This window comes from Nothobranchius furzeri, chromosome 3 (assembly GCF_043380555.1).
Source record: "Nothobranchius furzeri strain GRZ-AD chromosome 3, NfurGRZ-RIMD1, whole genome shotgun sequence".
In the NCBI taxonomy this organism is placed as follows: domain Eukaryota; kingdom Metazoa; phylum Chordata; class Actinopteri; order Cyprinodontiformes; family Nothobranchiidae; genus Nothobranchius; species Nothobranchius furzeri.
In genome coordinates, this window is record NC_091743.1 from 51,136,767 (window position 1) to 51,162,843 (window position 26,077).

The 26,077-nt window shown below is 42.0% G+C and overlaps 2 protein-coding genes across 4 annotated transcripts in view; one reads left to right on the forward strand and one right to left on the reverse strand.

The window, feature by feature from the left end:
* Positions 1-12,421, reverse strand: part of srgap2 (SLIT-ROBO Rho GTPase activating protein 2) — a 62,799-nt gene extending 50,378 nt beyond the window's left edge. For 2 of the 3 annotated variants that reach the window (XM_054750303.2, XM_054750296.2), the window contains exon 1: positions 12,155-12,421. In XM_054750303.2, coding sequence (XP_054606278.2) covers positions 12,155-12,221 — 67 coding nt within the window. In that variant the 5' untranslated portion in view covers positions 12,222-12,421. Of the gene's footprint in view, positions 1-3,285; positions 3,439-12,154 lie in introns of those variants that run through there. The other variant, XM_070549302.1, reaches the window with a different exon arrangement.
* Positions 12,422-14,270: 1,849 nt separating this feature from the next.
* On the forward strand, positions 14,271-15,745 carry LOC107385594 (protein FAM72A). The gene is made up of 4 exons (XM_015959572.3): positions 14,271-14,573; positions 14,763-14,840; positions 15,313-15,437; positions 15,516-15,745. The coding sequence occupies exons 1-4, from the start codon at positions 14,422-14,424 to the stop codon at positions 15,608-15,610; spliced, it is 450 nt and encodes a 149-aa protein (XP_015815058.1). The 5' UTR covers positions 14,271-14,421; the 3' UTR covers positions 15,611-15,745.
* The last annotated feature ends 10,332 nt before the right edge of the window (positions 15,746-26,077 follow it).

Genomic DNA, 26,077 nt, shown 5'->3' on the forward strand with positions numbered 1-26,077 from the left:
AAATCTAGACAAACCATAGCAGTAGCCAAGGATTTAGCTCCGCAGGACGGTCTAGCCACATTTCATTGTAGCCTCAGCAGGTTTACCATTGGCTGTAACAACTGTAGGTCCAGCCAACCACAACCACAGCTAGAGAAATGCTGGGCGGGCTTAGCACCAGAACTGCGACAGAGTAACCTACAAAGGTGGCATTGGCTCAGAAACAGCACTTGCTTGAAATGATTTGGACATCAAGAGTGGACGTTTTAGACCTGTTTTTTAGAGACATAAGCAGATAGAAGTACTTAGTACTTAAGCCTGGTTTATGCTTCTCCGTCAGCTCCGCAAGGGACAGACACGCACGGATTGACGGAAGCGTTTTGCTCTTTTACTTCTCCGTCTCCTGGAGAGTGTTGCAAAGCAATTGCCCGGGAGGACCACAGAGGGCGTAGCGCTGTTCTGTGGTATCCTGTCATGTATCGGTCCAAGATCGTGTGTTTATATTATGTTTTTTGTGTATATAAGAGACTTTTAGCACGGACATATTTGTCTCTCATTCTCCCACCGCTTCATGCGCTCCCCACCTCGAAACCCACGTTTCCTGTCATTTCCGTCTACAAATAAAATGCTTCCTGCGCATCTTTTCACTCCTCCAGTCACGGGAGGATGATACGTTCATATTTTTAGAGTTTTTTCGCGAGGTATTCTTCAAGCTTCTCCGTGTCTGCCGCTAGTTAAACTCGGCTCTCTTTGCAATGGCGGCGCTGTAAACAACAGCGGCGTCCTGACCAATCACAAGCTTGCGTAATCAGTCTCGTTCTACGGATATTTAAAAAAGTGGGCTCGACTCCGTACGTACTTGCGTGCCTGCCGGAGCCCTACGCAAGGACGGATAATGGTGTTGCGTGTCTCCGCTCTGACGCAGACGGAGAAGCATAAATCAGGCTTAAGGGTTCATTTCAAGATCCTGGTTCTGGTCTATAGGGCCTTACATGGACAAGCACCATCTTACATTGGTGATCTTCTTAGTCCCTACACCCCCAGCAGGTCCCTGAGGTCCAGTGATCAAAGCCTACTGGTTGTGCAGCACCAGGCTAAAGACCAAAGGTGACAGATCATTTGCTGCTGTGGCCCCCAGACTCTGGAGATCTCTCCCCCTGAGCCTGAGATCAGTGGACTCAGTGGTCTCCTTTAAAAAGCAGCTGAAAACTGCATGGAGCTCTGTGGGACAGGGAGCGTGCTCAGCAAAAAAAAGATGTATTGCTTACAATTTATCACAGTTCATGATGAGAGTCACTTTTACACATTTCTGAAAAATCATACATACTTTCTGAAAGGGGAAAACTCTGGAAATATACTTTAAGTACTTCAACGGTGTACAGCAGGCTGCCTTGTTGACTGAATTCCATAGCGGTGAATATGTTATGCTGTTTGTTGCTCTGATGTGTTCCAAAACTGTCCAATAGCATACAGAGACAGTCAAACAGGCAATTCCACCCCACGACTGAGCTCTGTCTATGGGTCGAGGACAGGCTATATAATCTCACATATAGAACGGCTAGTGATTCATAGCCACCTCTATACTAATATATAGCTAAATAAGGAACATCTTGACCATCACATTTACAGTATGTTCCTCTATATTCACATTACAGAAACTTCAAAGCAGGGTGTCCAAACTTTTCAAAACAAGGGCCAAAATTGCCAAGTTCCAGCCCAAAATAGGAGTTTATAAATTGAAAGTTTGCTAAAAATAATTTTATGGTTATTTTATTATGTTTGTTGCCCTCAAAACAGCTTTAAAAATAGTACAAATCTGAAGAAAATAAAATTTTAAAGTATAAACTCAGATACTGGAGGGACAAAATTCCTCATTCTAGAAATGCTAGTGGGGTATAGCACCAAATCCCTTAGAGGGATGCATTTTGGAAATGCCTGCTTTAAAGTAACATTAAACCCCAGAATGTTAACACACACACACACACACACACACACACACACACACACACACACACACACACACACACACACACACACACACACACACCAAAATGTGGCTCTTGCACCATTCAACGGTGTTAGAGTAACATGCTTGGTTGCACAAGGTGGTTATGCATCTGGTTTGGGGTGAGGTGATTAAATATCAGGGGCTGGAAATGGAAAAAAAAGGCTGACTCCTGTTTTTTGGATCAGAGAAAGGACGATGCTCCTTTTCTTTTGGGGAGGGGTGTGTGCGCCACATTTTTCAATCATGTTCTAGATATGGAACGCATGCGTGTAGACCGTGGGAAACAAAAGTGCTGCACTTCCACACAACAAGCTTTAAAGGTAGGACTCAGCACTTTAGATCAGCTTCTATAAGTGTGAAAAAGAAAACTAGAGAGGGGGGGGGGGGGGGTATGGGAGAGAGCAGCTCTGAAGCAAGGAACAACTGAAATAGAGCTGGTGCATCCCCAAAGCAATGAGGGGGAGAACACGATGTTCTCACACTCATTTATATAGAAGAAGAGAGAAATCAGGAAGCCCAGTGTGTGTGTGTGTGTGTGTGTGTGTGTGTGTGTGTGTGTGTGTGTGTGTGTGTGTGTGTGTGTGTGTGTGTGTGTGATGCAGATTCTGCTGAGAAGAAGTGATGAATGGCTTCATTAAAACAGCATTAGGAGAGGTGAGAACCTGAATAGAGAGTGCCAGTGTGCTGTGACTGCTCTGTTCCACCAGAGAAAAACTCCAATTCTCTCCTTGGCACCGGCACCTTGGCACCCACTGCCACCCGATTTACCGGGTTTAGAAAGACACACAAGAATTTTCATCAATATCGATGAGCTTCGAAAACCACTGATAACACTGAGAAGCAACATCTTGGACTTTCATTTCCTTAAACAGCATCAAGCTCAGAGCCTGAAAGAAACGAGGAAACAGAAGCGTCACCGTGGAAATAAGGATTAAACAAAAGGAATAACGAAAATCTGGAGGAAAAACCTGAAAAGACAAAAAGGTTGACGGGTTCACAGCTGAATCCATAGTGTGTAAAGCACCAACCATATTAGCTAGACGCTTCGGGGGAGTCAAAACTACACCATCCTTTCTCATTTTGCCTCTGCTTCTGACAAACCCAGAAAAAAAATTGGGGCAATTCAGTTACCCTAGCAACCAACTGTTCCTCCATGCCGAGAAAAAGTGCTGAAGGAGGGGGAAGGAGAGAGGAAGAGACACAGATATGGCTGATAGAAGTGAATGCCACACACACACATACACACACACACACACACACACATACACATACACACACATACACATACACAGGCTTACTGAAAAGAGCGGTGGAGCTTCTTAGCACCTTTAAAATCCACTCAGGCATCCTCTCCGATGTTTCCCAGACACATACACACACACACAAACACACACACACACTTTTTTCTCCTCGGTTTTATTGAGAGCCATTACTATTTCTCCTCCTGCTCTCCGGCCAGAGTGAAGGCTGTTTAAACACAACCTGTTTCCTCTAAAGCCTCTTGGGAGGACAAGCTAACTTGTGTTGTGTTTCTTTCTCATTGCTTCTCCTCCATATTTACTTTCAGCTTCTTTCTATTGATTGTTTCAGAGAGGTTGTGATGGGGCTTTGTCTCCATTTTGATGTAAATGTGTATATTTTTAAAGATGCTCTCATCAGCATACTCACACACACCTGAATATCCCTGGGAGTGTTTAGAGTGACCATAGGTGTTGCATGTGCAGTAATGACGGTGTGTATGGGTTTGGGTTGTGAATGAGTGTCACGATGAGCGCTGCAGGCGAAAGAACGACTATGAGACTGAAAACAGGTGAGGCCCAGCGGTTTTTGCAGTTGCCTGGATGTTTGTGAAGCTAAAATAAAAATGTAAAATGGGTGTATATAGTTTTCTAAAAACCCAAAATAATACAATTGTTTAATTTTACAGCAGTAATGATTAGAAATACAAACACAGACATGTAGCAACTCCTCCTGCACATCTTGCACAAACCACCTGTCTCAGTGGAATGCGACAGTTGACTTTATGCAAAAAACCCACAGCAGGTAATAAGTGCTGGGGGGCTCATTTTGGTTGTGTAAGAGAGTGTATGTGTGTGTGTGTGTTTTGCATGAACAAACATGGACTTTTATACACTGCAAAATATCTCCATGAGGTGACCCATTTAATATAAATTAGGGTCCCATGGGGTTTGCCCGAAAACATCAATTCACACACACACACACACACACACACACACACACACACACACACACACACACACACACACACACACACACACACACACACACACACACATTAGTTTCTGACGCCACTTCATACATGATCTGTCAACCAGGATGGACGGTGCTGCTATAAAAACAGAGAAGAGCTGCTATGGAAGCCCAGGTGTCCAGACTTTAAAGACATTTTTGTACAGAAGTGCTGATGCTTCAAAGTAGCACTGAATGGAAACGCACAATTAGCCACAGAGTATGTGAGACTCTACTGAAAATAATTAAGGCACTTTTTTTATGTGCCATACACAGCCAGTGTGTTTTGCCCTCATTTTACACCTATTAATGTTATGAATATTTAAAACACTACAAAAAAGTGTTTTAGTCCAGCTAGCCTTCAGAGGGGTGGGAAGATGGAAGGAATATCCAGCAGTGGGCCTGCAACATGGAATGGGATCAAATTAATGGGACTTTACAGAGTTTTGAACTTTTTTGCTCGCGATTGCCCCCTCAGGCCAAAAGCGTAACGGCAGCTTCAATAGTAGGCTCGTGCACGAGGCGCACATGCTGTACGTGCACACTCCTTAACGAAAATACCGTGTGTGTGTGTGTGTGTGTGTGTGGCCCGGAGGACAGAGGACAGGAGAACGCGCAGCTAATTAATTAAATAATTTGGTTCTGTACCTTTCTCTTCAGCACAGCCGACAAAGGTTTAAGATGGGTCAGTCCTCCTGCATGCTCAGATCATTCCCTTCCCTTGCTTGAAAAATTGTTCCAAAATGAAAGTTGAACCCACATCTTTTTTATCTGTGAATTCAATGCCGTTCGGCGAGTCTCAAATAAAAATTTGGGCATCTTATTGTAAAATAAATATACCACTAATGTAAAAAATAAACTCTAAATAAACTATGTTCACACCCAGAATCAAACCCGGGTCTTCTGCACGAGAGTCCAACGTCTTAGTAGGTGAGCTAAAGCGTCTGTAACTTTTATATCCTTGATGACAGCTAAAACAACGTTCAAAGAACGGTTCGGAGCGAAAATGGCTATTTTGTTGTTAATTTGCAGGAAATATCTAGAAGAAAGTAGTTAAGGGTCCTCAGAAATGTAGCTAGGTTCATCACTAGGCGTTAGGAACAGCGACAAAGTCGCTGAGTTGGCACTACCTCTCTCTCTGCTGCTAAAGCTACTGATAGCAAATGCTACGGGCGATGCCTGAGCGTGAACGCGCATGAAGCAGCCTGCTCAACCCGAGCAGCTCTCTTTTTCTGTGATTTTACAGAAAAACAGGCAATCACAGTAAAAATGCCAGGGCTCATTCTACAGGACCAGGGCATTGCAGGAGAATGTATGAAGAAGAAAATTCTTATTTCTATACATGTTTTGGCTGTCAAACTTCCATAATGCCCCTTTGAAGAAGCAGTGAAATATTGGCTGGTGATTGGGATTGGCCAATATTCAGATAGACTCAATCTGTGATTAATCAAACTGGAAGTCATGAAAGGGATTTTTCTCCAGCATGTGAACATATCATTGCCAAGTACTAATTAAGCACTAGCAACAACAGATCCTCCTTTTGGAAGTTTTTACTTCCAAAATCATCAAGTGTTGAAAAGATGCATTCAGGTAATTTTAGTAGCTAAATCAGTCAAAGGCAGGTCAGAGCTGCAAGTCCATTTGGTTCCATTCTAGACAAGCATTACTTACATATTTGTTTTATTGTCAATTAATCATTTTTTTGACTGTTGAAAGTCAAATTAGAATTTCAAATATGAGTTCAGCGCATTATAAACAAACACACACACACAGACAGATACACACACACACCTGGTAAGATCATGAGGAGAAGACAGAGCAGTAAAGTCAGGGGTGGAAATATAGTGTTTACATTGGCCAACCAGGGTTGATGGAACATCTGTTGTCCAATCACAGCATCTGGAACATCTGGCGCCAAAGTACAGCAGGTGAACTCTGACCTTAACCACTTAACTTCACCAGCTGCTCTTTTCTTATTCCCACTCGTCCTCCTCCTGCCATTTTTCTACCGCTGACAGCAGTGAGCTGTTGGCTCTTCCATCTTGTACGCTCACACATGTTCATCTATATAACACGGTAATAGCAGACATTCCTCTTTTATCTCGCTGCAAATCAACTGTATCCTGAATGCAGGCGGGCAGGCAGAGATGGATTAGACAAATCCATCAATGTGCAAAAACCATCGACATTAATATAAACACACGGCAAAAACACAGCGCTGGCTCTATTTGTGTGTGTGTGTGTGTGTGAGTGTGTGTGTGTGTGTGTGTGTGTGTGTGTGTGTGTGTGTGTGTGTGTGTGTGTGTGTGTGTGTGTGTGTGTGTGTGTTAGCGCTGGGCTTAAACAGGAAACTCCTTGCATGATCTACATGTGACACAAACATCCTTCCTAACTGATTATAGTTTCAGTCATGTCAGCAATACAATAAACACAGGATCCCCCCCCCCCCCCACACACACACACACACACCTACAAGAACACCAACACACAGTCAGTCGGACAGACACACACTTCAGGGTGCGGCAAGTCAACATCTGGAGATGTGTGATTGGCCTGCGGCTGACCACTGCACCACTGAATCTCCGGTACATTTGCATAGTTATCTTAATAAATAAATAATGCACTGATTGAAATGTTTTTAGGCTGATTTCAGTTTACAGCTTTCTGCCAAGTTCTGACCTGCAGATTCTGACGGGGCTAATAGTGACTTCTCTCTTAGAAATATGATTAACACTTAAAATGAAATTTCTCACAAAAAAAATGTTGATTTATGTTCATAAAACAATTCCAAACTGCACCAAGTATACACAACCTTGTGTGTCCGATAGGGCTGCCACAAACAATTATTTTAGTAGTCGACTGGGTGATTAGTCGCCTAATCGTGTCGTGCTTAAAGTGTAGCTTATTGCACTGGGATGCGGCTGCTCTAATAAACCCATCATTAGCTTCTAGTTTGAAGTGTGATCGGTTATGTGCCATCAGGACGTTTGCTTGCAGAGGCGTGCGCGTGGTTGGCTTTGCTACAAAACCATCCATTGAAGAGCGCTTTTTTAGCTCTGAAACGTGGCGGGATACCATAAACCATTAGCATTTGAAATTTTAGAGCAAATGTGTGACATACATGCGCTAAAAGTAATAAAATCACCATCACTACTGTTGTTGCTACAGCTATGAATACAAGTTACTGCCTGTTGATGTTAGCAGCTAACAAGAGGTAGTTAACTTAGTTAACAGAGGCGACTGTCCCTCTTCATTCTCCTCCAGGACGTGCTTCCTCCTTTTAAGGTGTTCATGCATCGCCGTTGCACGTTTTGCACTCTACTTGCATCTCTGTTGTCTTTGTAAAATTCTCCCAAACTTTTGAGCTAAGTTGCCGACTCGCCATGATGTCTCCTTTCTCCGGTGGTCCGGAGGTTGACCTTTCCAATGGCCTCTACTGCGCGTGAGCCTCAAGCAGAAAGTAAGACAGCAGTAGAAGGTGAGATTTTAAAAAATGCTCATAGAATAAACAACGCATTAACTATTACATTTTTGTCGACTCTTTTGTTGATCAACGCCATCATGACGCGTCGACTAATCGTGGCAGCACAAGCGTCAGAGGACATGTGCAGATAACGACCCTCCAGGTGTTACAGATGTGTTTGTGTGAATAAAAGCCAACACGAGCCTGAAGGCTGCACCAAACAAACACACAAGTCCACAGTCCTGCTCTGTCGCCACTTTTCCTATTGTGTGTGGTGAAAGCAGTCTTTTCTTTTTCCTTCTGAATCATATATTTCTCTAACCTGCTCGTAAACAAGGAGCCTAGTAATGTACACGTAAGCAGATAGACAGTTTCACTTTCCTGCCACAGGCGCTAATCCCTCATCAGCGGGAATAATCTACATCACATCTGCATAAATCAGCTCAAAGATTTTGATAGTGTTAAAGGGCTTAAAAGGCTGTGGCAGATCTAGGATTCTTCTGATGGATTTTTAAAGTACTTTCATGAAATTGTACATGTATTTTTACTGTAAACAGACAAAATACACAGAGAATTTGAAAAAGTTCAGCTTTTTAAACCACAAATAATATTATCTTAAAGTGAAAATGTGTAGTTTTATCATTAATCTCTGGAAACATCCACTGAAATGCTGTAAATGAATTAAAAATACCCAGTTGATTAAAAATATTGGCAGTTTCATAACATATAACCATAAAAATCAGGTCTAAAATACATGGGAACGGGTCTAAGTCTCTGGGTGACGCCATATTGGATGCCATGTTTTCTTCTACAGAAGCCTGTGAAGACAGAATACTGATTTGCAACAAACGGTTCCAAAACTTTCAGCATCACTAAACAATGTTCTTTTACACATTTACCTCTTAACTCGTTGCCAGTGAGGAATGGGAATTTCATGTTCTTGGTATTTTGCTGGAGGTTGCGCTTCAATAAAATTGAAGAATGTTTTATATTTTGCACACATCGTGTTTAAAGTTTAAGTATGAATGATAGGAAACAAGCTACGTTACTTAACTAAAATGATTTTATTTTATTTTTAATGAGGAAAGGACATCTTATTGGTTTCTATGAGCATCAAAAATGAAGAGTTAGACTATATCGGACAATCAAACATCGAGGAAAAAGCAGATTTCCAACATCCCTACTATTTTTGTGTTTTTTCACTAAATCATACCCCCATATATTTCCCTCCATCGTTCTGTCTCTCTCTCTACACACACACACACACTCACACACACACACACACACACACACACACACACACAATCCCATATCAGCACTCTGGCTGTGTGAGCTGCTGCAGACTCTGAAACAGGATGGTTCTGCTCGAACATCAATAAAAGGCAACGATCATCATCCTGACATAAAGACAGCAGAATCCACAGATAACTGTATACTAGTGGCCAACATCCAAGTGTTTGCAGTAAGGTAGCCACAAAAGTACACATAAGTTCAGGTCAAATAGTCAAAACTTAAGAATCTTTCATGGACTTACAGTAAAATAAAGCTGTCAAAAGAGTGTTAGCTTCTTTAACTTAGTTGAGTTACAGACTAATTTTGCATGACTGCAAAAAAGTTGCATTCAACAAATACTAAATACACTCAGTTTTAAAGAATGCAGCTACTCCTCCATGCTGCAGAGCTCTGTGCCTGTTATCCATGAAAGGACTTACATTTACTTCTCCCATGATGCTGCAGTGTGATGCTGCAGCATGCTAAATCTCCTCTTGCTGCCTATTTAAGCATGCAGGTACATATTAGTCCTACTTGGAGGGCTGAGGTGAAAGAGCTGAAGGGATTTGTTAAAAACCGGAAAGAGGCAGAGGTGTGACATTTAGCTGCTTGATCCCTGCTCTAGCAGGAGTGCACGAGGGTAATGACAGGCTGTAACTCAAACGGAAAGCAAGCTGCAACAGCATCAGAAAGTCACATCTACTCAGTGGGGAACACTAAAATAACTACGTGTATCATGCACAAGTTTTCATTCCAGAAAATATACATCAGACATGGGAAAATGTGCAGCCAGGAGACAAGAGGCTGCACAGATCAGCGGCTCCCTGGGGAGCAGTAAAGTAACCAACAGGAGAAATCAATGCACAGGGTCGATGGACAAACATTAAGTCCACACTCGGACACACGTGGCTGACAGCATTCACAATGCTGCACCCTTTAAAAACGTAACTTTCACACCAGCTGCAAAGGGAGATTGAGACAGTAATGTCACTGTGGTGGCAATCAGAGGACTTTACAGAGGTGAGTAAAGAGGACGTAACAGTAGGTGGGATCATTCCAACGTAGCTGTCAACAGTCAATATTAATAATAATAAAGCAAATAAACCTGAGAAATGCTAAACAGGTGTTTCAATCCGGCCCAAATCTACCATAAGGAGAGTCTGAGCAAACCAAAAGGAGCCAATATGATGGACAAAACAATCAGAATCAAATAAATGCTGTTTCCAGGCAGGACTTAACAATAAATATGTATTTTAATGGATTATTATTGGTTGTCTGAGTGGGCTCAAACAAAATAGTCTCTTTTGATTGGCTTAAATGTGCGGGAGCAAAAGAGTAGCTGGATTGTTTACACCGACTCCAGATCATTAAAATGAAGTAAGGTTGCAGGTTCGACCTCGGCTCCGACCAGAGAATGCTGCTGTTGCGCCTTGGGTGGGTGTAGAAGGCACCATACAAACACAACTCAACAAGAGGATCTGGTTCATACTGACATGACAGCATCACCGAGCTGATGCAGATCTCTGAATATCCCATTCTGCCACACCTCAAAGGTTCTGAACTTGTCTGAGATCTGGTGAATGTGGAGGTTGTTGGAGTCCAGTGGTCATGTCCTATAAACCAGTTATAGATGGCCTGAGCTTGGTGCATCATCCTGCTGCATGCAGTCATCAGAAGATGGTTCTACGTGGTCATGAATGGATGGACATGGTCAGCAACTATACTCGGGTGTGTAAACCAGGCTCAGGCAGTCCTGAAGGGTCCAGCAGGGAACCAGAACTTCAAGTTTATGCCAAATTCTGACTTGACCATCTGAATGTCACGGTGGAAATCAACCATTTTGACTAAACCATTAAGGAGCAGTATGCGATTGGCTGAGAAGCTACGTGTATGCGTTATAGGTTGTATGCTATCTGCTTAGGCTGATGCATGAATATAACCAGAGTCATGCATCATGAGATAATTGGAAGTGAGTCTACAAAAGCGGATTACCTGATCAGAACAACTGGTTATTTGGTTTTTCATGAATAAGGATTATCATCAGGTGGAGTTAATAAAATAGGTCCTAAAGCAGGGGTGGACAACTCTGAGCCTTGATGGCCGCTACCCTGTTCCAACATTCAATGGTTGTATCACCTGTTCAGCAGGTCGCCAAGCTATGTAGAAGCCTTTCAATAACCTGCTGATTAAAATCAGGTGTGTTAGAGCAGGGAAACAACTAAAACACACTGGATAGCAGCCCTGAAGGACCAGGATCGCCCACCCCTGTCCCCAGACTTGTAATCTGGTTCGGATCACACCAGAAATGTGTTCAGTCTTTTCCAGTAGAAAAATAAATGAACTTAAATTTTAGACTCAGGAGCTCCAATGTGTTTTGCTTTCAGTCTGTGTACTTTAACACCAGATATTCCGGTCTGACAGCATCACCAATCACAACCCCTCTTTTTGTGCTTGTCTGACTCATCTCTGGGCAAACTCCAGCCGGTCCCTCAGAAGATCAGGTCAGTATGACGGGAAGGGAGCTAGTTTGCTCATAAATGGAAGCCAATCTTATCAAGTGATCCGTCTCTGCAGTAGCAGCCAAACTATCACTTTGGAGGATCATATCCTGTCCACCCTCTTCTCTCCTCTTCTCCCCTCCCTCACCACCTCTGGTCACCTCTCCCTCCTCCTTACCAGTTTGAGGTATGAACCACAGAACCTCACAGATCTGATAAGCTCACTTTTACTCTCGCAGTCTGATTTCTGTGTGTCTGCCAGCCTGAGGACAGAAACATCACACAGGTTGGTCTCATCTTCCGAAACCACATTAAGGAGGATGCAGATCAGCTGCAGGAGGAAAGAAAACGCCCTGCTCAGATCAGTGAACCCCGGCCCCGCTCCTTCTACAACATCACCTTTGCTTTAGTGCCGAGACCACATCTGGATAACACAGCTGCTTTGTGCGCCTTTACCAGTCGCATAAACGCATCTTCTGTTCATTTGTGTCTGCGGTTATTTAATTATCAATGATCCCCTGCAACAATGACATCAACCTTTACGGATGGTTGGAGAAATACCTCCAGAAAGGCGAGATGGGGCCGCAGCTGGGGGGAGATGGGTGGGGCTAAATTAAGGATACAGCCCGGGAAGGCGCAGATTTAAAGCTTCACTGATCAGTCTGAAAAAATCAAAGTTTTTACCTTTAACTTGAGTCTCGTATTCGGCCACGATCTCCTTGTCCTTTCGGATTTTGGCTGGAGACGTCATGGTTGAGTTTTGGGATCAGACCGCTCGTCCTCTCTCTCTCTCTTTATCTGTAAAGTCAAATCTCTGCAAACTACCCGGATCTGAGTGGCCGCAGACGGCTAGGAGCGCCACCGCTATCAACCGGATTAACGAGGGAACCGGAGAGCCCAGATGAGGGGTGCAGCTCCTCGGTGAGCCCGTGGATCGGTATTGTCTCTCTGCCTCTGCTCACTCACTCAGGGCGCATTGTGAGTTTGGCGCTGCTGCTGTATCCGCCGCCTCCTCCAAACCGGTAATGGTGCAAAAAGCTTCCACGGAAAACACGCTCATTCCCTTCTTAAAATAAAACTGGCCCAACTTGTGTGCACACTCCCTGACAAACTCCGTTTTTAACATAAAAAACTCTCCACAAGTCTATCTGGTTGGAGCTCCCCCGTCTGTCTGAACTATCTCCTTGCCCCTCCTGAAGTGAAGAGAGGAAACCGAGCGAAGAGGATGCCTACTGGTCAGCTCTACTGCGCAGGCTGAGCATTTGGAAACACAAACATACACAGATAGTACAATAAGTATAAGAGTATCCACAAAAACACCAGATTATCCACAAAAAAAGGCTACCACTTAAAATTCCCTAATTTAACGTTGCCTCTGTGCATTGTTTTTATTTCATCTACATCTCTTCGATCCAGAACATATGGAAGCATTATATTTAGTTAATTAAAATGACATTTAAAAATATTATCTGAAGCTGTGCTTTTTTATGCTTTAAAAATTATAATTTAAACTTTTTTTTTTCAAAATAAACCACGCCCACAGCACTTCCCACAACCCAATTATTAATGAGTCTACATCATTTAAACGCCGGCGCACGTAGAAGCTGAGTGGACACAATTAATTTGCCCCCCCCCCCCCCCCCCCCCAAAAGTTCCTTAGCTCTAGCGGCACCGTCTCACTGCGAACCTGCTTTTGTTTTCTTTGCCAATATCACGTTGTGGTCCAAAATGAGCAAAGCGAGTAACTAAGCCGAAAACACGATATCTAGAATGTGTGTTGATCAGTAGCAGATTTAATGTGTTTTTTTTCTTCTTCTTCTTTTTAGAATTTGTAATTGCACATTTATGTTAAGAAAACACTTTTTGGCCACTATAATATCAAAGCGACACGCGTTTCTTTTTATTTGAGATAAACTTATTTATCGCTGCATGGTGGCGCAGTTAGCACTATTGCCTCGCAGCATGAAGATTAATACCTACACGGAGTAGATAGCTGCTTCTCTAATTCTTGCCACTTTTTACATTAATAATTTTATCATGTGTTTTATTAATTCTTATATTTGCTTATCTCTTAATTAATTTTTTTCTATCTCACCTTCTGCACCAAAATACTGCAGCAATTTCCTAATGTTGTGATGTGGCACACATATGGCAATAAAAACTTCTGATTCTGAAGGTTGCAGGTTCGAAACTCGGCTGCAGCCTTTCTGCATGGAGTTGCGTGTTCTCCCCATGCATGGGTACTCCGGTTTCCCCCACAAATCCCAACATGCCCTATAGGTTATAAATTGTAAGTCGCTTTGGATAAAAGCGTCTGCCAAATAAATAAACATAAACATATCGCCATTTATCACGTGCCTTTATCGAGTGCCGGTAGACCATTAACGAGTAGACCAAAGGAAAAGATTTAAATGACATTCATCTCCACCAATGAGTAAAGTGAATATGAGGCAGAGCGTTTCCAACCAATCAAATATGGGGATTGGAAAGACAGCAACCAATAGCGACGGCTACTACAGCGTTTACCCAATCAAATTCAACGTTATTGGTCTTTTAAATTAAGTTTCAGGAAGTGCCGTTAAATAGCAGGAAGCTGTAAACAAAACTGACCGCTATTTGGCTAGCTGTTTACTACACATGAATAGAATTAGCTGCGCAAAACCGGCTACAAAGCGCATTTATCAGCAATACAACCAACCCGTTCGCACGCAGTTGTCGATCTGCCGCTGTTTTGTGTGTTCTTCCCAGCTAGGCTAACGGGGACAGCCCTCCGCTACGGTAAAAAGCTAACAAGGACCTTTTGCGAGCTCTCGTTGTCTCCAACACAGCAAAGTGAACATAAATCGTGTTTTATTTACCGGACTTTACGGTTTGTGACCAACATAAGTATCCGCTCGGTGTCGTTAACTGGCAGAAAGACGGAGGGTTCGTCCGTAATTAGCAAAACAACAATGTCAACATCCAACGCCAATTTCAAGAACAAGTGTGTTACCCTGGTGAACTGCATCTTCTGCGATAGTCTGCTCTGCACCAGAGGCATGAAGGCAGTGCTGCTAGCAGACACCGAAGTGGAGCTCTTTTCTACGGACATACCTCCAAACAGGTAGCTGCTAATGCTGTTAGCAGTCCTGCTAGTCTTTGTTTGGGTCTGGAGCGAGTGCTTTACGAAGTCATGATTTGTTTAGCTAAAACTATAAACATCTGTTGTAAGATTGATGCTGATATGTCGGTTAATCTTCGATGCTTGTATCTAATGCTTGTTTTTATTTCCTGTAATGCACCCCTCCTGAAGAACTGTTGACTTTGTGGCCAGCTGCTACTCAACTGAAAGCTGTAAATGCAAACTGAGAGACATCGCGTGTCTAAAATGGTGTGTAAACCCCTCCTGTACCTCCAGTGTGTGTTTAAAGATTCTTATTTGCTCATGGAAGAGAACAAACACCAGTTTTAACATGGTAGCAAATATGTCACCCAAACACACCTGCTATATCTTACTTTTGTAGAGCTGCAGATTGCTTGTTTATGGGACAGTTATCCTTTTGCACACATCTAGGGTCTGACCAACAATCTAAAACCTAATTGTATGAAAGCTGATTTCTTCAAATGAGCATATGTGTCTTTTTGTTTTTGTGGAAAGTCATGGCTGTCTGTTGGTTTCTAACTTAAAGCCAGTTTTGGTATTACAGGGAGCCTCTTTGTATTGCCAGGCTTTTGCTGCAGTTGTACTCTGTGGGAAAAATATGAGCATATGTCAGATAATGGACCTTCTCTGGTGGTGTTAGCACTTTTCCAGAAACGCCTCTACCAAAGTGCTGATCTTTGTTTCTCCTTTGTTCTCCAAGCGGGAATGTTGTTGGCTATCACGTGGTCGCCCCCTGTAAACCCTGCCTGCTCTCCTGCAACAATGGCCACTTCTGGATGTTCAACAGTGACGCCGTCTCTACCCTCAACAGACTTGATGCAACGGGTCAGTAGCCTTCTGTAAAGCTGGGTCTCTGTGAAACCCTTTCAGGTTTTAATGAGCATTTTTTTATTGCGCCTGCAGGTCTAAATCTTCTCCTGTGGGGAGATCTTCCAGAGCTGGATGACAGTGAGAGCGACGAATCAGGAAGCCCATCAGAGGAGGAGTGTATTAGGTAGAGAGGGATGACAGGAAACGACCTGGAGGCTTACATTTAGGAGTAAAAGTGGAAAGCACACGTATGAAAGAGTAACTCAACACCAAATCGCATAGAGCAGATAAGCTCAGTAATCCTCCATGTGGGCTGAACCACCTGCAGCTCAGACCACACCCCAAAACACTGATGTCACAGCAGCAGGTGTTTTTTTTTTTTTTCACCTGACAGGTGAAGCACACCAGCTCTGACATCACCCGCTGAGGTGTGGCCAGAAAAGTTCTTGTAATTTAGTGTTAAATTACTCCTTAACCTGTGACCAATGCCTTTCTCTTCTTACTTATCACTGCTGAAGCACAGACACACACTCGCCGCTCATTTTTAATCCACATTTCACGGGCTCAGAAAGAAAAAGCTGAAGACTCTTTAACTGAGCTGTTGCTCAGCATGTATTTTTTTTTACCAGCCTCTAAAGAATAGAAGATGATGTTATGAGGCGTAACTGTGAATGCTGTGCTTGTTCGCGCTGTTTATTTTGAAGCAGACGTTCGCTACATTTCACTGATCTTTAGTAGGAGTTATAATCTGTATACTGAATATGCTGTGATGAGGAAACTCAGATTCTGAGTGATGTCTTTAAAAGGCCTGTATTTCTGCTGTGGGGCTCGGTGCTGAATGAAACCTCCAGTGCTTTTGGAATCTCACCTGTTAGACAAACGGCACAATGACTAAATGATGGTCACAAATTGAGCTTTTTATTTGTTTTTCTTACAACCTAGAAGTGAAAGATGTTCTGCTGCTGCATTATCCTTGTGGTGCAAGCTGGGTAAACGTACAGAAGGGTCCATCATCCATGGTGTGTTTATGTAGCAGCACATCTGTAGCATCTGGACGAGAGTAAGAATCGCCAACTCCCAAGAATCATCCACCACGATGGTATTAACTTGTAAGCTGGTCTCTCAATTAAAATTAGCGGCGTTTCACATCTCGTGAAACGAAGACGTCTGGATCCTTGCTGACATTTCGTTATCTGAGAATGAACCGCGGTTAAACCAGAGTCTGTTGGGGGCTCCACCTTCAGCAGAGTTTTAAATCCCTCAACCACAAAAGAAAAAAAAATATTTATTTATTTTTTGCTTTGCCACTTTTGAGCCCTTCTTCTTCTGCTAATTTTGCATTCCTGTCTTGAGGTACTTGTCTCCCTCTTTGCTTTTGTAGAAAGAAAACATTGAATGTTAACTTCTTACCTGAGAGCAGAGGATAAAAGGTGGTTTGTTTTATTTTTGCATAATTTGCCTGTTGTATTTAGCTTTGCTACAGCTTTAAATTATAAAAAAACAGATTGGAGCTTTTACTTTAATTTAAAGTTAGAACTGACCGTGGGTGACTCTCGCACCCTAGTGTGTGTGTGTGTGTGTGTGTGTGTGTGCAGACAGGAAATTATGCATTATCTTAATATTTATTAAACACCAAATACTGTAACCACATTTTATTTTATTTATTTTTCTAACAAACTTGGTTTACAAATGCTTTGATTTGTGTTGTGCTGTTTCTGTCTGATAAATATTCTTGACTCTTTTATGTTACTGATGGGATGTGTTCAGTTGTACCTCATGCAGGTATCACATAGGAGTTTCCTCTGGACAGGACGCTCGTTTTGAATGATAATCATGATTATTTAAACGTCTGTTTCTGATGTGATTAACATGCCCAGCTGATGATGTATATTTTGGAATTGCACTGAAATGGCTTAGTTGTTTGAAATGACTTGTTTTGTATGCTTGTTTGGTTAATAAAGTTTTTTTTTTTTTCAAAATCCCCTGAAGTTCTGTTTATCATTTTAGTTTTGAGCAGAATTACATTTAAAAAAAATATTTTTAATCTAGAACTCTTGCTAGACAGGTCACGTGTTCAAAATAACTAAACTTGGTTTTCGTGTGCTGGTAGTGCAGCTGTTCTGTGTCTGGGCAGCTTTCTGTGCTGGAATAACGGTGTTTCATAAATCAGCGAAACGAAAATGGGATTATTTTTGAGGACATGCGATCGTAGCATAATCTCAGGACTACAGTTTGCTGCTTTTGAGCAAGTTCAGACAGTTTCATGATTTCTCCGTTTTGTAAAACAAACATCTGAGTGAAGAGAGAAGATGAGCCAACATAAAGAGAATCTTGGTGTTTCTGCACCCCCGAACCACAACGGGAATAAAAAAAGAAACATTTAATCCCACAAATGTCTACTTTAATTATCTGTATTTATACATTTCTAAGAGGTGAACAGGATGTGTACTTTTGTCACAAACCTGCTGAATCAAACCTGATGGCCTTTCTCTGAGCTCTAGATCCCCCCCCCCCCCCCCCACACACACACACACTCACTCACACTCATGTTAAAGTGATTCATTAGACTTTATACAAACAGACATTAACTCTTACAGAGTTGGTTTTGGTATTGGGATTATGTAAATCAAAATGTTAATATAATCTTGGTAACCTCACTCAGGAGTCAGCACAGACCAAACTGTTGACCTCCTTGGTAACGGTCCCCAGGTTGGGAACCACTGGAAGGAGCCAGTTATATTATAGTTATTATGGTTATGTCATCAGCATAATAACATCTTAATGGTCTTGCGGTTGTCCACATTGTGCTTTTACCACTCTAAAGTGGAGATAAAGCTCCCTGCCGTTGGGACGAGTTAAAAACAGCTGATCCCGACGGCTCACCCTGTTAATGCTTGGTTTTGTTGCAACTTGACTGGTCATAGATCAAATGAATCAGCCTGGTGATGTATGCGTAAGATCCCGTTAACATCTCTGAGGGTGATTTAACGCTGGGATGTGAAACATGCTGGGATGTGAAACACGCATGTGCAAAAGCAACTAGAACCTGCATGTTTGTGAGGAGAAGGGCATCGCAAGGAAAGATTAATCAAGCTGGCTATGGCAGAAAAGTGACTGAGGCACAGCAAGTTATTACAAGTCAAAACATTTCCTGCTGCAAAACCTTTGTTTTAAGAATGAGAAGACAGATTTTATTTGCTAGATTTAGACTAAGGTTTAAAACTTGGTGATTATCATTTGGCGCAACACAAAACTAGCAAATTCTGAATCGTTACAGGATAATTAACACACACACACACACACACACACACACACACACACACACACACACACACACACACACACGCACGCACGCACGCACACACACACACACACACACACACACTGGATTTATTGCAACATACCCAAAAATAGTTTTCTGATTACTTTATGTGACTTTTTAGGCTCTACGGTTTTAAAACCAAAGATTCAAATGTATTTTTTAGATTGGATTGCTTGAACTTTAAACAGTTCTTCTACTTTTGCTGAGAAATTATTGAAATAAAAACAATGATTGATGCATTTCATTTCAACTACTACTCCTGCTAAGACATGACGGTTGGCTCCTTCATTCAAATATTTAACACCCCAGGTGAAAGACAAACAACAGAGGAAATGTTTGTTTGCCAAGAAACACCTCTGATTGTGTTACGCCTTTCTCACTCTCACACGCATTAAGTTTGTATACAGGAACAGGTTAATGTGAGAAAGCTGAAACAAACTTTAGGTGTTAAACACCAAAATCTAGTCCTCCCAAGCTCTTCACGTCTCCCACGGATGTTTTAATCACTGACGGCATTTCTCCTATGACATTTATGCTTTAATAATATTATTATTAAAATCATCTTGCTCTGATTTTTGGAAGAAAATGCCATCCTTTTAAAAATAGCAACCAAGTACAGAGATCACTGTTTTAGTTGAATCTCTGAAAGAGGGCTGCAGCACCCTCTGCTGGATTTCATCCGTAATCACACCAGCAGAACTTGTCCGAGCTTTCAGGGAGCAAAAGGGTTCATTAAACTCATCACTCAGCTCATCAGAGGTGTCGTTCATAAGTAAATGACCAGCTTATCTGTTTTGGCGATGGCAACAACTGCCTTTTTCAAATGATATCTAACTTTATTTGTCATTCCCAAATGATTTATGACCAGTTCAGCAACATTTTTAAAACATCATAGAACACCTACCAGATGTGCAACCATAGCAGAACATGCCTCTCATGTGGTTTCCCTGAGCTCACAGAATCATTACACTATAAAAGTGTTCAAATAGGTAACAAGTTGACTGAGTTCATGTTTGGTCATTTTTACATATAAGGACACAGCTTAAACACTACAGAAGTTTGAGTGAATGTTATACACCAGAGGTCTACAATCTGCGGCTCTAGAGCCACAAGTGGCTCGTTGGATTTTACATAATGGCTCTTGACAACTTTGGCTTCAAATAATTAAAAGAAACCAACTCATGTTTTATGAAAAATACAGTTTTAAGCAATATTTCATGTTTGTTTTAGTAGAATAATAGCGTTGGACTCCCACACTAAAAGTACCTTCTTTTTTCAGATGTAATTGTTTTTATTTTACATAATTTTCATGTTTTTTACAACACAAAATGGTGGATTTTTCAAAACTGCAAACAAATCTTTAAAGGCACAGCGTGGAAAAACATTTGACCCCTTAGCATGCAGTTCAGAGTTCGTATTATAGTCACAGGGCTGCCAACTTTTGGATTATCTATCTGTGTGAGGGTGGTGGTCGGGGGGCTGGTGTCGCATCCCTCCATGGGGTGTGTTGGTGTGTGTGTGTGTGTGTGTGTGTGTGTGCTCATGCGCGTGTGGGAACAACACTGTCTTCATTCAAAAGTTCCTGTAACAGTTGCACTACCCTCTGCAAGATGTTAAGAGGGAAGAGGAGACTTTCATGTCAGACGCAAAATGCAGAGTATTATATCTTGTATGTCCCTAAACAGCTACACTATTTCAAGATGGTGCATGACTATGGGGCGTTGACCACAGTTTATATGAAAACGTGCATCTATACATATAGGATGGCTTGCCAGGCTAGTTCTTATTCTGGATATCCTTAATTATAATTTCTATAGTAACAACATCTGTTGATGTCTTCATTTGCAATTGTGACTAAAAACAATACAACTAATACAAAGATGAATTAAATTATTGCTCTGTAAAATAGGAATTACAGAAAGGTTTGATTGTTGATTCAAGTGAGGGTCAAGGCCTGGGTGGAGACATATTTCATCCAAACTTGCTGTTAGGAAAACACTTCTTAAAGAGGCGTCTCCTGGCGGACCGAGAGAGCGGCACTAAGGCAGTGTTAGACCCAAGCCCCCGTAATTCGGGTCTGGAAATGAAGCCAATACGGAAGTCAAAAAAATTGCAGTTCCACCCTCATCCACTAGGGGCTGGTGTCAGAAGCAAGCAAAATCCTCAATGACTCCCATGTTAAAACTATCAATTTCACAGCAGAAATAAACATGTTTACAGCCTGGTTCCAAAACATGTTTCAGGTTTAATAGATCCAGTTTACACTCATGACAACTCTGAGGGGGGTGATTTTTTTGTCACTATTCTGTTTAAGTGTATTAAATGCCTAAAATTCTGAATAATTAATGAGCATCAGACCCACGTGACCGCAGAGCTAGCTCTGTGGATAGGCCTCAGTCTGAGCCTTGGCCTCGCCTGAAAACTGTTCCGCCATTTTTAGTCTCTCAACTTAGACCGTTAGTTGTGCCGTTTGTGTATTCTTTTTTGGATATTATTTGTGCAAATGTTGGACAAAATGACTTGCTGTGGCATTAATTACACTAATAGAGCATCCAAAGAGTCACCACTTCATTTTTTTCCCGGTAAGTAAAATTATATTTATGTATTTTAGGTCACTGCTGCTTTTGCACTAGCTGATCTTAGATTTTAACATGTACTGTTTAACCATGAAATTTAAATTTAATAGGGTAAAACCCAGTGCATTTAACATGACACTGCATTTTTGAAAATAGGTTGATATATAACATGTTAGCTACCCCTGAATTAGTCATTGCACCCCCCATAGCACCCCCAAGTAAATATTAGATTTTTTATTTATTTTTACTATTCAATTTTAATTTAACGTGTGGATGTGATAATATTTAACATACAAAACAAAAATAATCAGTAAATTTTCATGAAGATAGTAAAAACTTTAACCAAAACAGGAAATTGAGGTTAACCTTTGACCTCATTTTCCACCTGCGAAAGAGTGAAAGGTAGAGCTAGTGGTAAAATGGATCGGTTTTTGTTGCCCAAATTTCCACGGGTTCAGTCAGAAACGAATGAATCTCAGACCCACAAAAACCTACAGATCTGGGTGAAGAGAGTCAACCCTCAACCGCCGCAGCAGTCGAGGGTTTTGCCGCTGGAAATGCTAACACTAACGTTAGCTAACCATGCAACACTATAGATGGGTTTCTGTGTGGCTGTATGTGTTTATGATTTCATGGACAAGTCAGCGATTGTTCATATGTTTATGATGTATATTAATGATTGTTTCAGGTGTTGTTGAGGTTTTGTGCAGGCATGTGTATCTGCTAGTGTTGAAGGTGTTTTAGAGAACAATAGGTACGCATGACCACTTCCTTCATAGCACCCTCAATAAAAAGACTAGCTCCTTCATAGCACCTGCAGAAAAAAAATTCTGGAGCCGCCACTGCATGTTGGTGGAGCTGGGTTCCGACTATCGGTATGGTCCCCTCCCCTCAGCGGCAGCTCAACCCATCTCTGACCGCAGCGCCTGTCTGCTGCGCGGGCTGCCGGCTTGTGGAGCTCTCGAATGGAAACCACTGTTTTCCAGCTGGTTCTCCCCAGCGGCAGCTCAGAGCATCTCTAATCTTTTGTCTGTTTACTGTGCGGCTGCCGGCTTGTGGAGCTTTCGGGAGACCTCTGTGTTCCACCCGGTTTTACCCAGTGGTCAGCCGAGCGTAGCTGTGACTCAGAAGCTCCGGTGTTGTGCACAGTTAACTCCGGTTGTAGCTAGGTAGCTACTTCCATTAGCTTAGCTCCCACCTCAGCATTAGCTTTGGGTTAGCTTGTAGCTACGTCGCTTCAGTTCGAAGGGTGTCGTCATTTGATCCCAGTCTTACAGCCCCACCCTCAGCTCCACCTCTCTTCCCTTTTTTGGAATTGTCTAAGTTTGACGGAACCTGTGACACTGTCAAAATGGCGGTGGTGGCCACCTCCCATTTTGGCACAGAAACTTATAATTGGAGCCTGTGGACACGCATTGTCCAGTATATATGTCGATGGATAGACCCCCCCCCCCCCCCCCGCGTGTGCTATCGGAGTTTCTCAATCTAAAAACTAGTTGTTAACAAGTGCGTGCGCACTCGCGCGTGCACGCAAGCACACACTCCCTCAAGACTTACCGCTCAGGAGAAAAGCAGACACAGATTCTGCAGCATTCTGGAGGATTTCCTGTTAAGCACGATCATTAGGTGAAATGGGGAGGAGGGCATTTTTTCAAGGAGGCGAGCGGCTCAGAGAGCCAGCGTGTCATATCGGCAGGTGAGTGGCTGAGCCAGGTGGAGGTGCAGCTGCCTCACCTGGAGACCAGTGTGGTGTAGCCATGTAGTCATTTGCTGATAACGTTACGTTTTTCAGCTTAGCCATTAGCCACAGCTGGTTCTACATAAATGTGGAGCAGAGGTTTTAACCTGAAGATGGAGATATAATTATGGTTTTGGGCTGAATTATTAAATTTAAAGTAAGTTGCACTTAACTGCCACACTGATGATTACACATGTGTACAGCACCATTAGACACTCATCTCAACAGGTTATCAGCAAAAAATAAAAAAAATGTAAATTTAGGCGTTACTTGCTCTTTAAATATTAAACTGGCTTGGCATAATCTTGGTATCCTCTAGCCCAAGGGTCACCAACCTTTGTGAAGCTAGGTTGACACAATACTGACATTTGAGCTGGAATAGATCAGATTTAAATAAAACTTCATGTATAATAAACACAAATGATTGTTTTTACAGAATATTGGTTTGAAACCTATATTAATGCATTCGTGATTAAAAAGATGGCAGCAGAAATGTTATTAATGTTTTTGTAGACTTGTGCTATTTAGAGAAAAGGCCTGATTACGGTGTTAAAAAGACGAATCCACAGCGAGGAGATGGGTTTTGCTTTCAGTTGTACAAACGGACACCAGGGGGCTCTAAAAGCAAACCAAAATTGCCCAGTTCTCATTTTCTCTCAAAACAGAGAAAAGGAGAGCTTTATTGAACGGCTCTAATCCTCTCCCTTATCTATATTTGTAAAAATGTTTTGATTATTTGTTTCAAAAGTTCCTGTGACAGTTGCAGCTTTAAACAAGTTTTATTTAGGTGCTGAGGGGTAAAAGGAAATGCTTTGTGGACTGTAAAGGTTGCAGACCCCTGGTCTTATGTTTTTCTTAGCTTCAGTAAAGAAAAGTACTCTACTGATTGAATTCACAGATACGGAAACACAAATAGATTAAATCAATGAAATCAGGCGGCAGCAGCTGTGAATAATTGCAACTCGTGAATGCAGACGCTAGATGGTGCAGCTGCACCATGAATAAAAACTAAAGAAAGCTACCCTGAGACAGTTTAATTGGGGGAGAATGTTACAACACATGCAACCAGCATCAATTCATTCTATTAGAAATAAGAAAACTATAATAACTATGATTAAAAATGTCTAATCCCACCTGCTGCATCCGTGCCCCTTTAATCCTACAAATCCCTTAAAGTGACTACATTTAAAACTCATCATCATCTAAATAGTCATGATTAGGTTGTGTGATCTGCGCTAAAAAATTCACCTTTAAGCATAAATGTCAACATTCCATCTAGTTTCACACAGAATCCAGCCGTTTCAGAAAAGATGAACCGTTGGCCTTTTCTTGTGGAATAAATATTTTTGCATTTAACTTCTTGAAATGATTTATTCCATCGTGCTCATTAGGGCAGAGACGGTTTGTCATCAAATTAGCGGTCACCTTGAACATCAAAGCAAGTGGAATATATATAAGAAGGCTCATAAAAGCATGGCAGGCTGTCATGGTCAGCTCATGATAATAGACCTAAAGGCTGGTCTGACGTCCAGCTTGGCTTGATTATGCATATTAACGACTCCTCGAGAATTCTTTTTTTTTTCTTCCTTTAGAGGGTGAGGAGGGCAAATGGTAATAAACGGCAGAATTTATTCACTTTGGGAATAAATCCTTTAATCAGGAGAGGGAACTCAGACGAGACTGGCTGCTTGCATTTTAAAATTATTTAACAAAATCAATTCAAATGTAATGTGATCACTTATCCATAAAAAAATAACACAACTAATCCTCTAGAAGCTACTGCAGCCCAAACCTCCACAACACTTGTGTTATAATTAGGGATAATAAATACAATCCATGCTCAGTCTGTGGGGGGAACGGAGCTGCAGGTGGCATGTGTGCAACATCTCAGGTTTTCCATGTCTCAGCCTGCCTGGTGGACCGTTATTGAACGCTGAGTCTAGCTGCACTGGGCTTTTGTTGAAGTGCTCGAGATAACACAAAAGGAAAACTTCAAACAGCCTTCTTATTGTGCTCAATTCTTCTGGGCGAGCTGATTACAGTTAAGGATAAAAGTTGTTCCTATACAGTAAACTAATGCGGAGAATCAGAGAGCGCTAATTAAGTCATGGGGGGATATGATGAGGCGGTGGGTTTGGATGTGTTCCCCAACAGCCCGGACCGTGGGGGTTTCAGTGGGAACTTTAGAGCCCAGCAGCAGTTGGCATCAAAGGCATTTGCTGTCAGCTGAGTGTCCGGTGCAGAGGCACGAGCCACTGGATCTCCACAACCCACCCAGGAATAGAAAAGACAGCTACAACTTCTTAGCCTCGCTCATCTATTCTCATCCTGCATTCGCTCGATCTCGATCGTCCCCATAGCTCGTAGAAATGCAACGTTTTTGTTAAAAAAGCAAATGCCGATTAGTTCAGATTTAAATACAGGGTTTGATTTATTTTCAGTTCTGTTGAACTACCATCAGATAAACTAAAAGAATCTGACTGAAACGATGACATTGCTCCAGTGAAAAGGAGGTCTTTTAGACGATACTCCCTGATGAAAACGTAAACCTGTGACCCTGACTTTTCAGGTCAGTGTCGGCGTGTTATTTTTATGTTTCCAGCTCTTTTCTAATAGCTTGAATATCGTGTTTGAGAGGAGAGGCTGCACACCTGATGATCACAGCTCTGAAAAGCTGAAGCTTTGCTGCTATTGTTAAGTCTGCAACCTCCAGTCTGTGTGTGTTTGCATGTGCTCCTACAACAGATTTCTTCTGTTCTTTATGTCGGCATGTGAACAGCCGGCGTGTGTGTGTGTGATGTCAACAACCTCTCTTGGTTTTCTTTTTATGGTGCTGCTTTTCCAACCGTCCTTCTGTTGGCCTGACCTCTTTGCACTGCTGCGTTTCTTAGACACTTCACTCTTAGAGACATTTCTTTTATATTTCACACATAAAGTACACTTGCTTTAGCTTTCCACCTACATGTCTTGCATGCATTTATTTTAAATAAAATATCTGAAGTCCCTCCTTTCAAAATAA

Bases quoted from the DNA above. Each gene is read 5' to 3' on its own strand.
- LOC107385594 (XM_015959572.3), top strand. From the start codon at position 14,422: ATGTCAACATCCAACGCCAATTTCAAGAACAAGTGTGTTACCCTGGTG. The intron at 14,574-14,762 runs GTAGCTGCTAAT...CCCCTCCTGAAG, and splicing joins ACGGACATACCTCCAAACAG to AACTGTTGACTTTGTGGCCA. The intron at 14,841-15,312 runs GTGTGTAAACCC...TTGTTCTCCAAG, and splicing joins GACATCGCGTGTCTAAAATG to CGGGAATGTTGTTGGCTATC.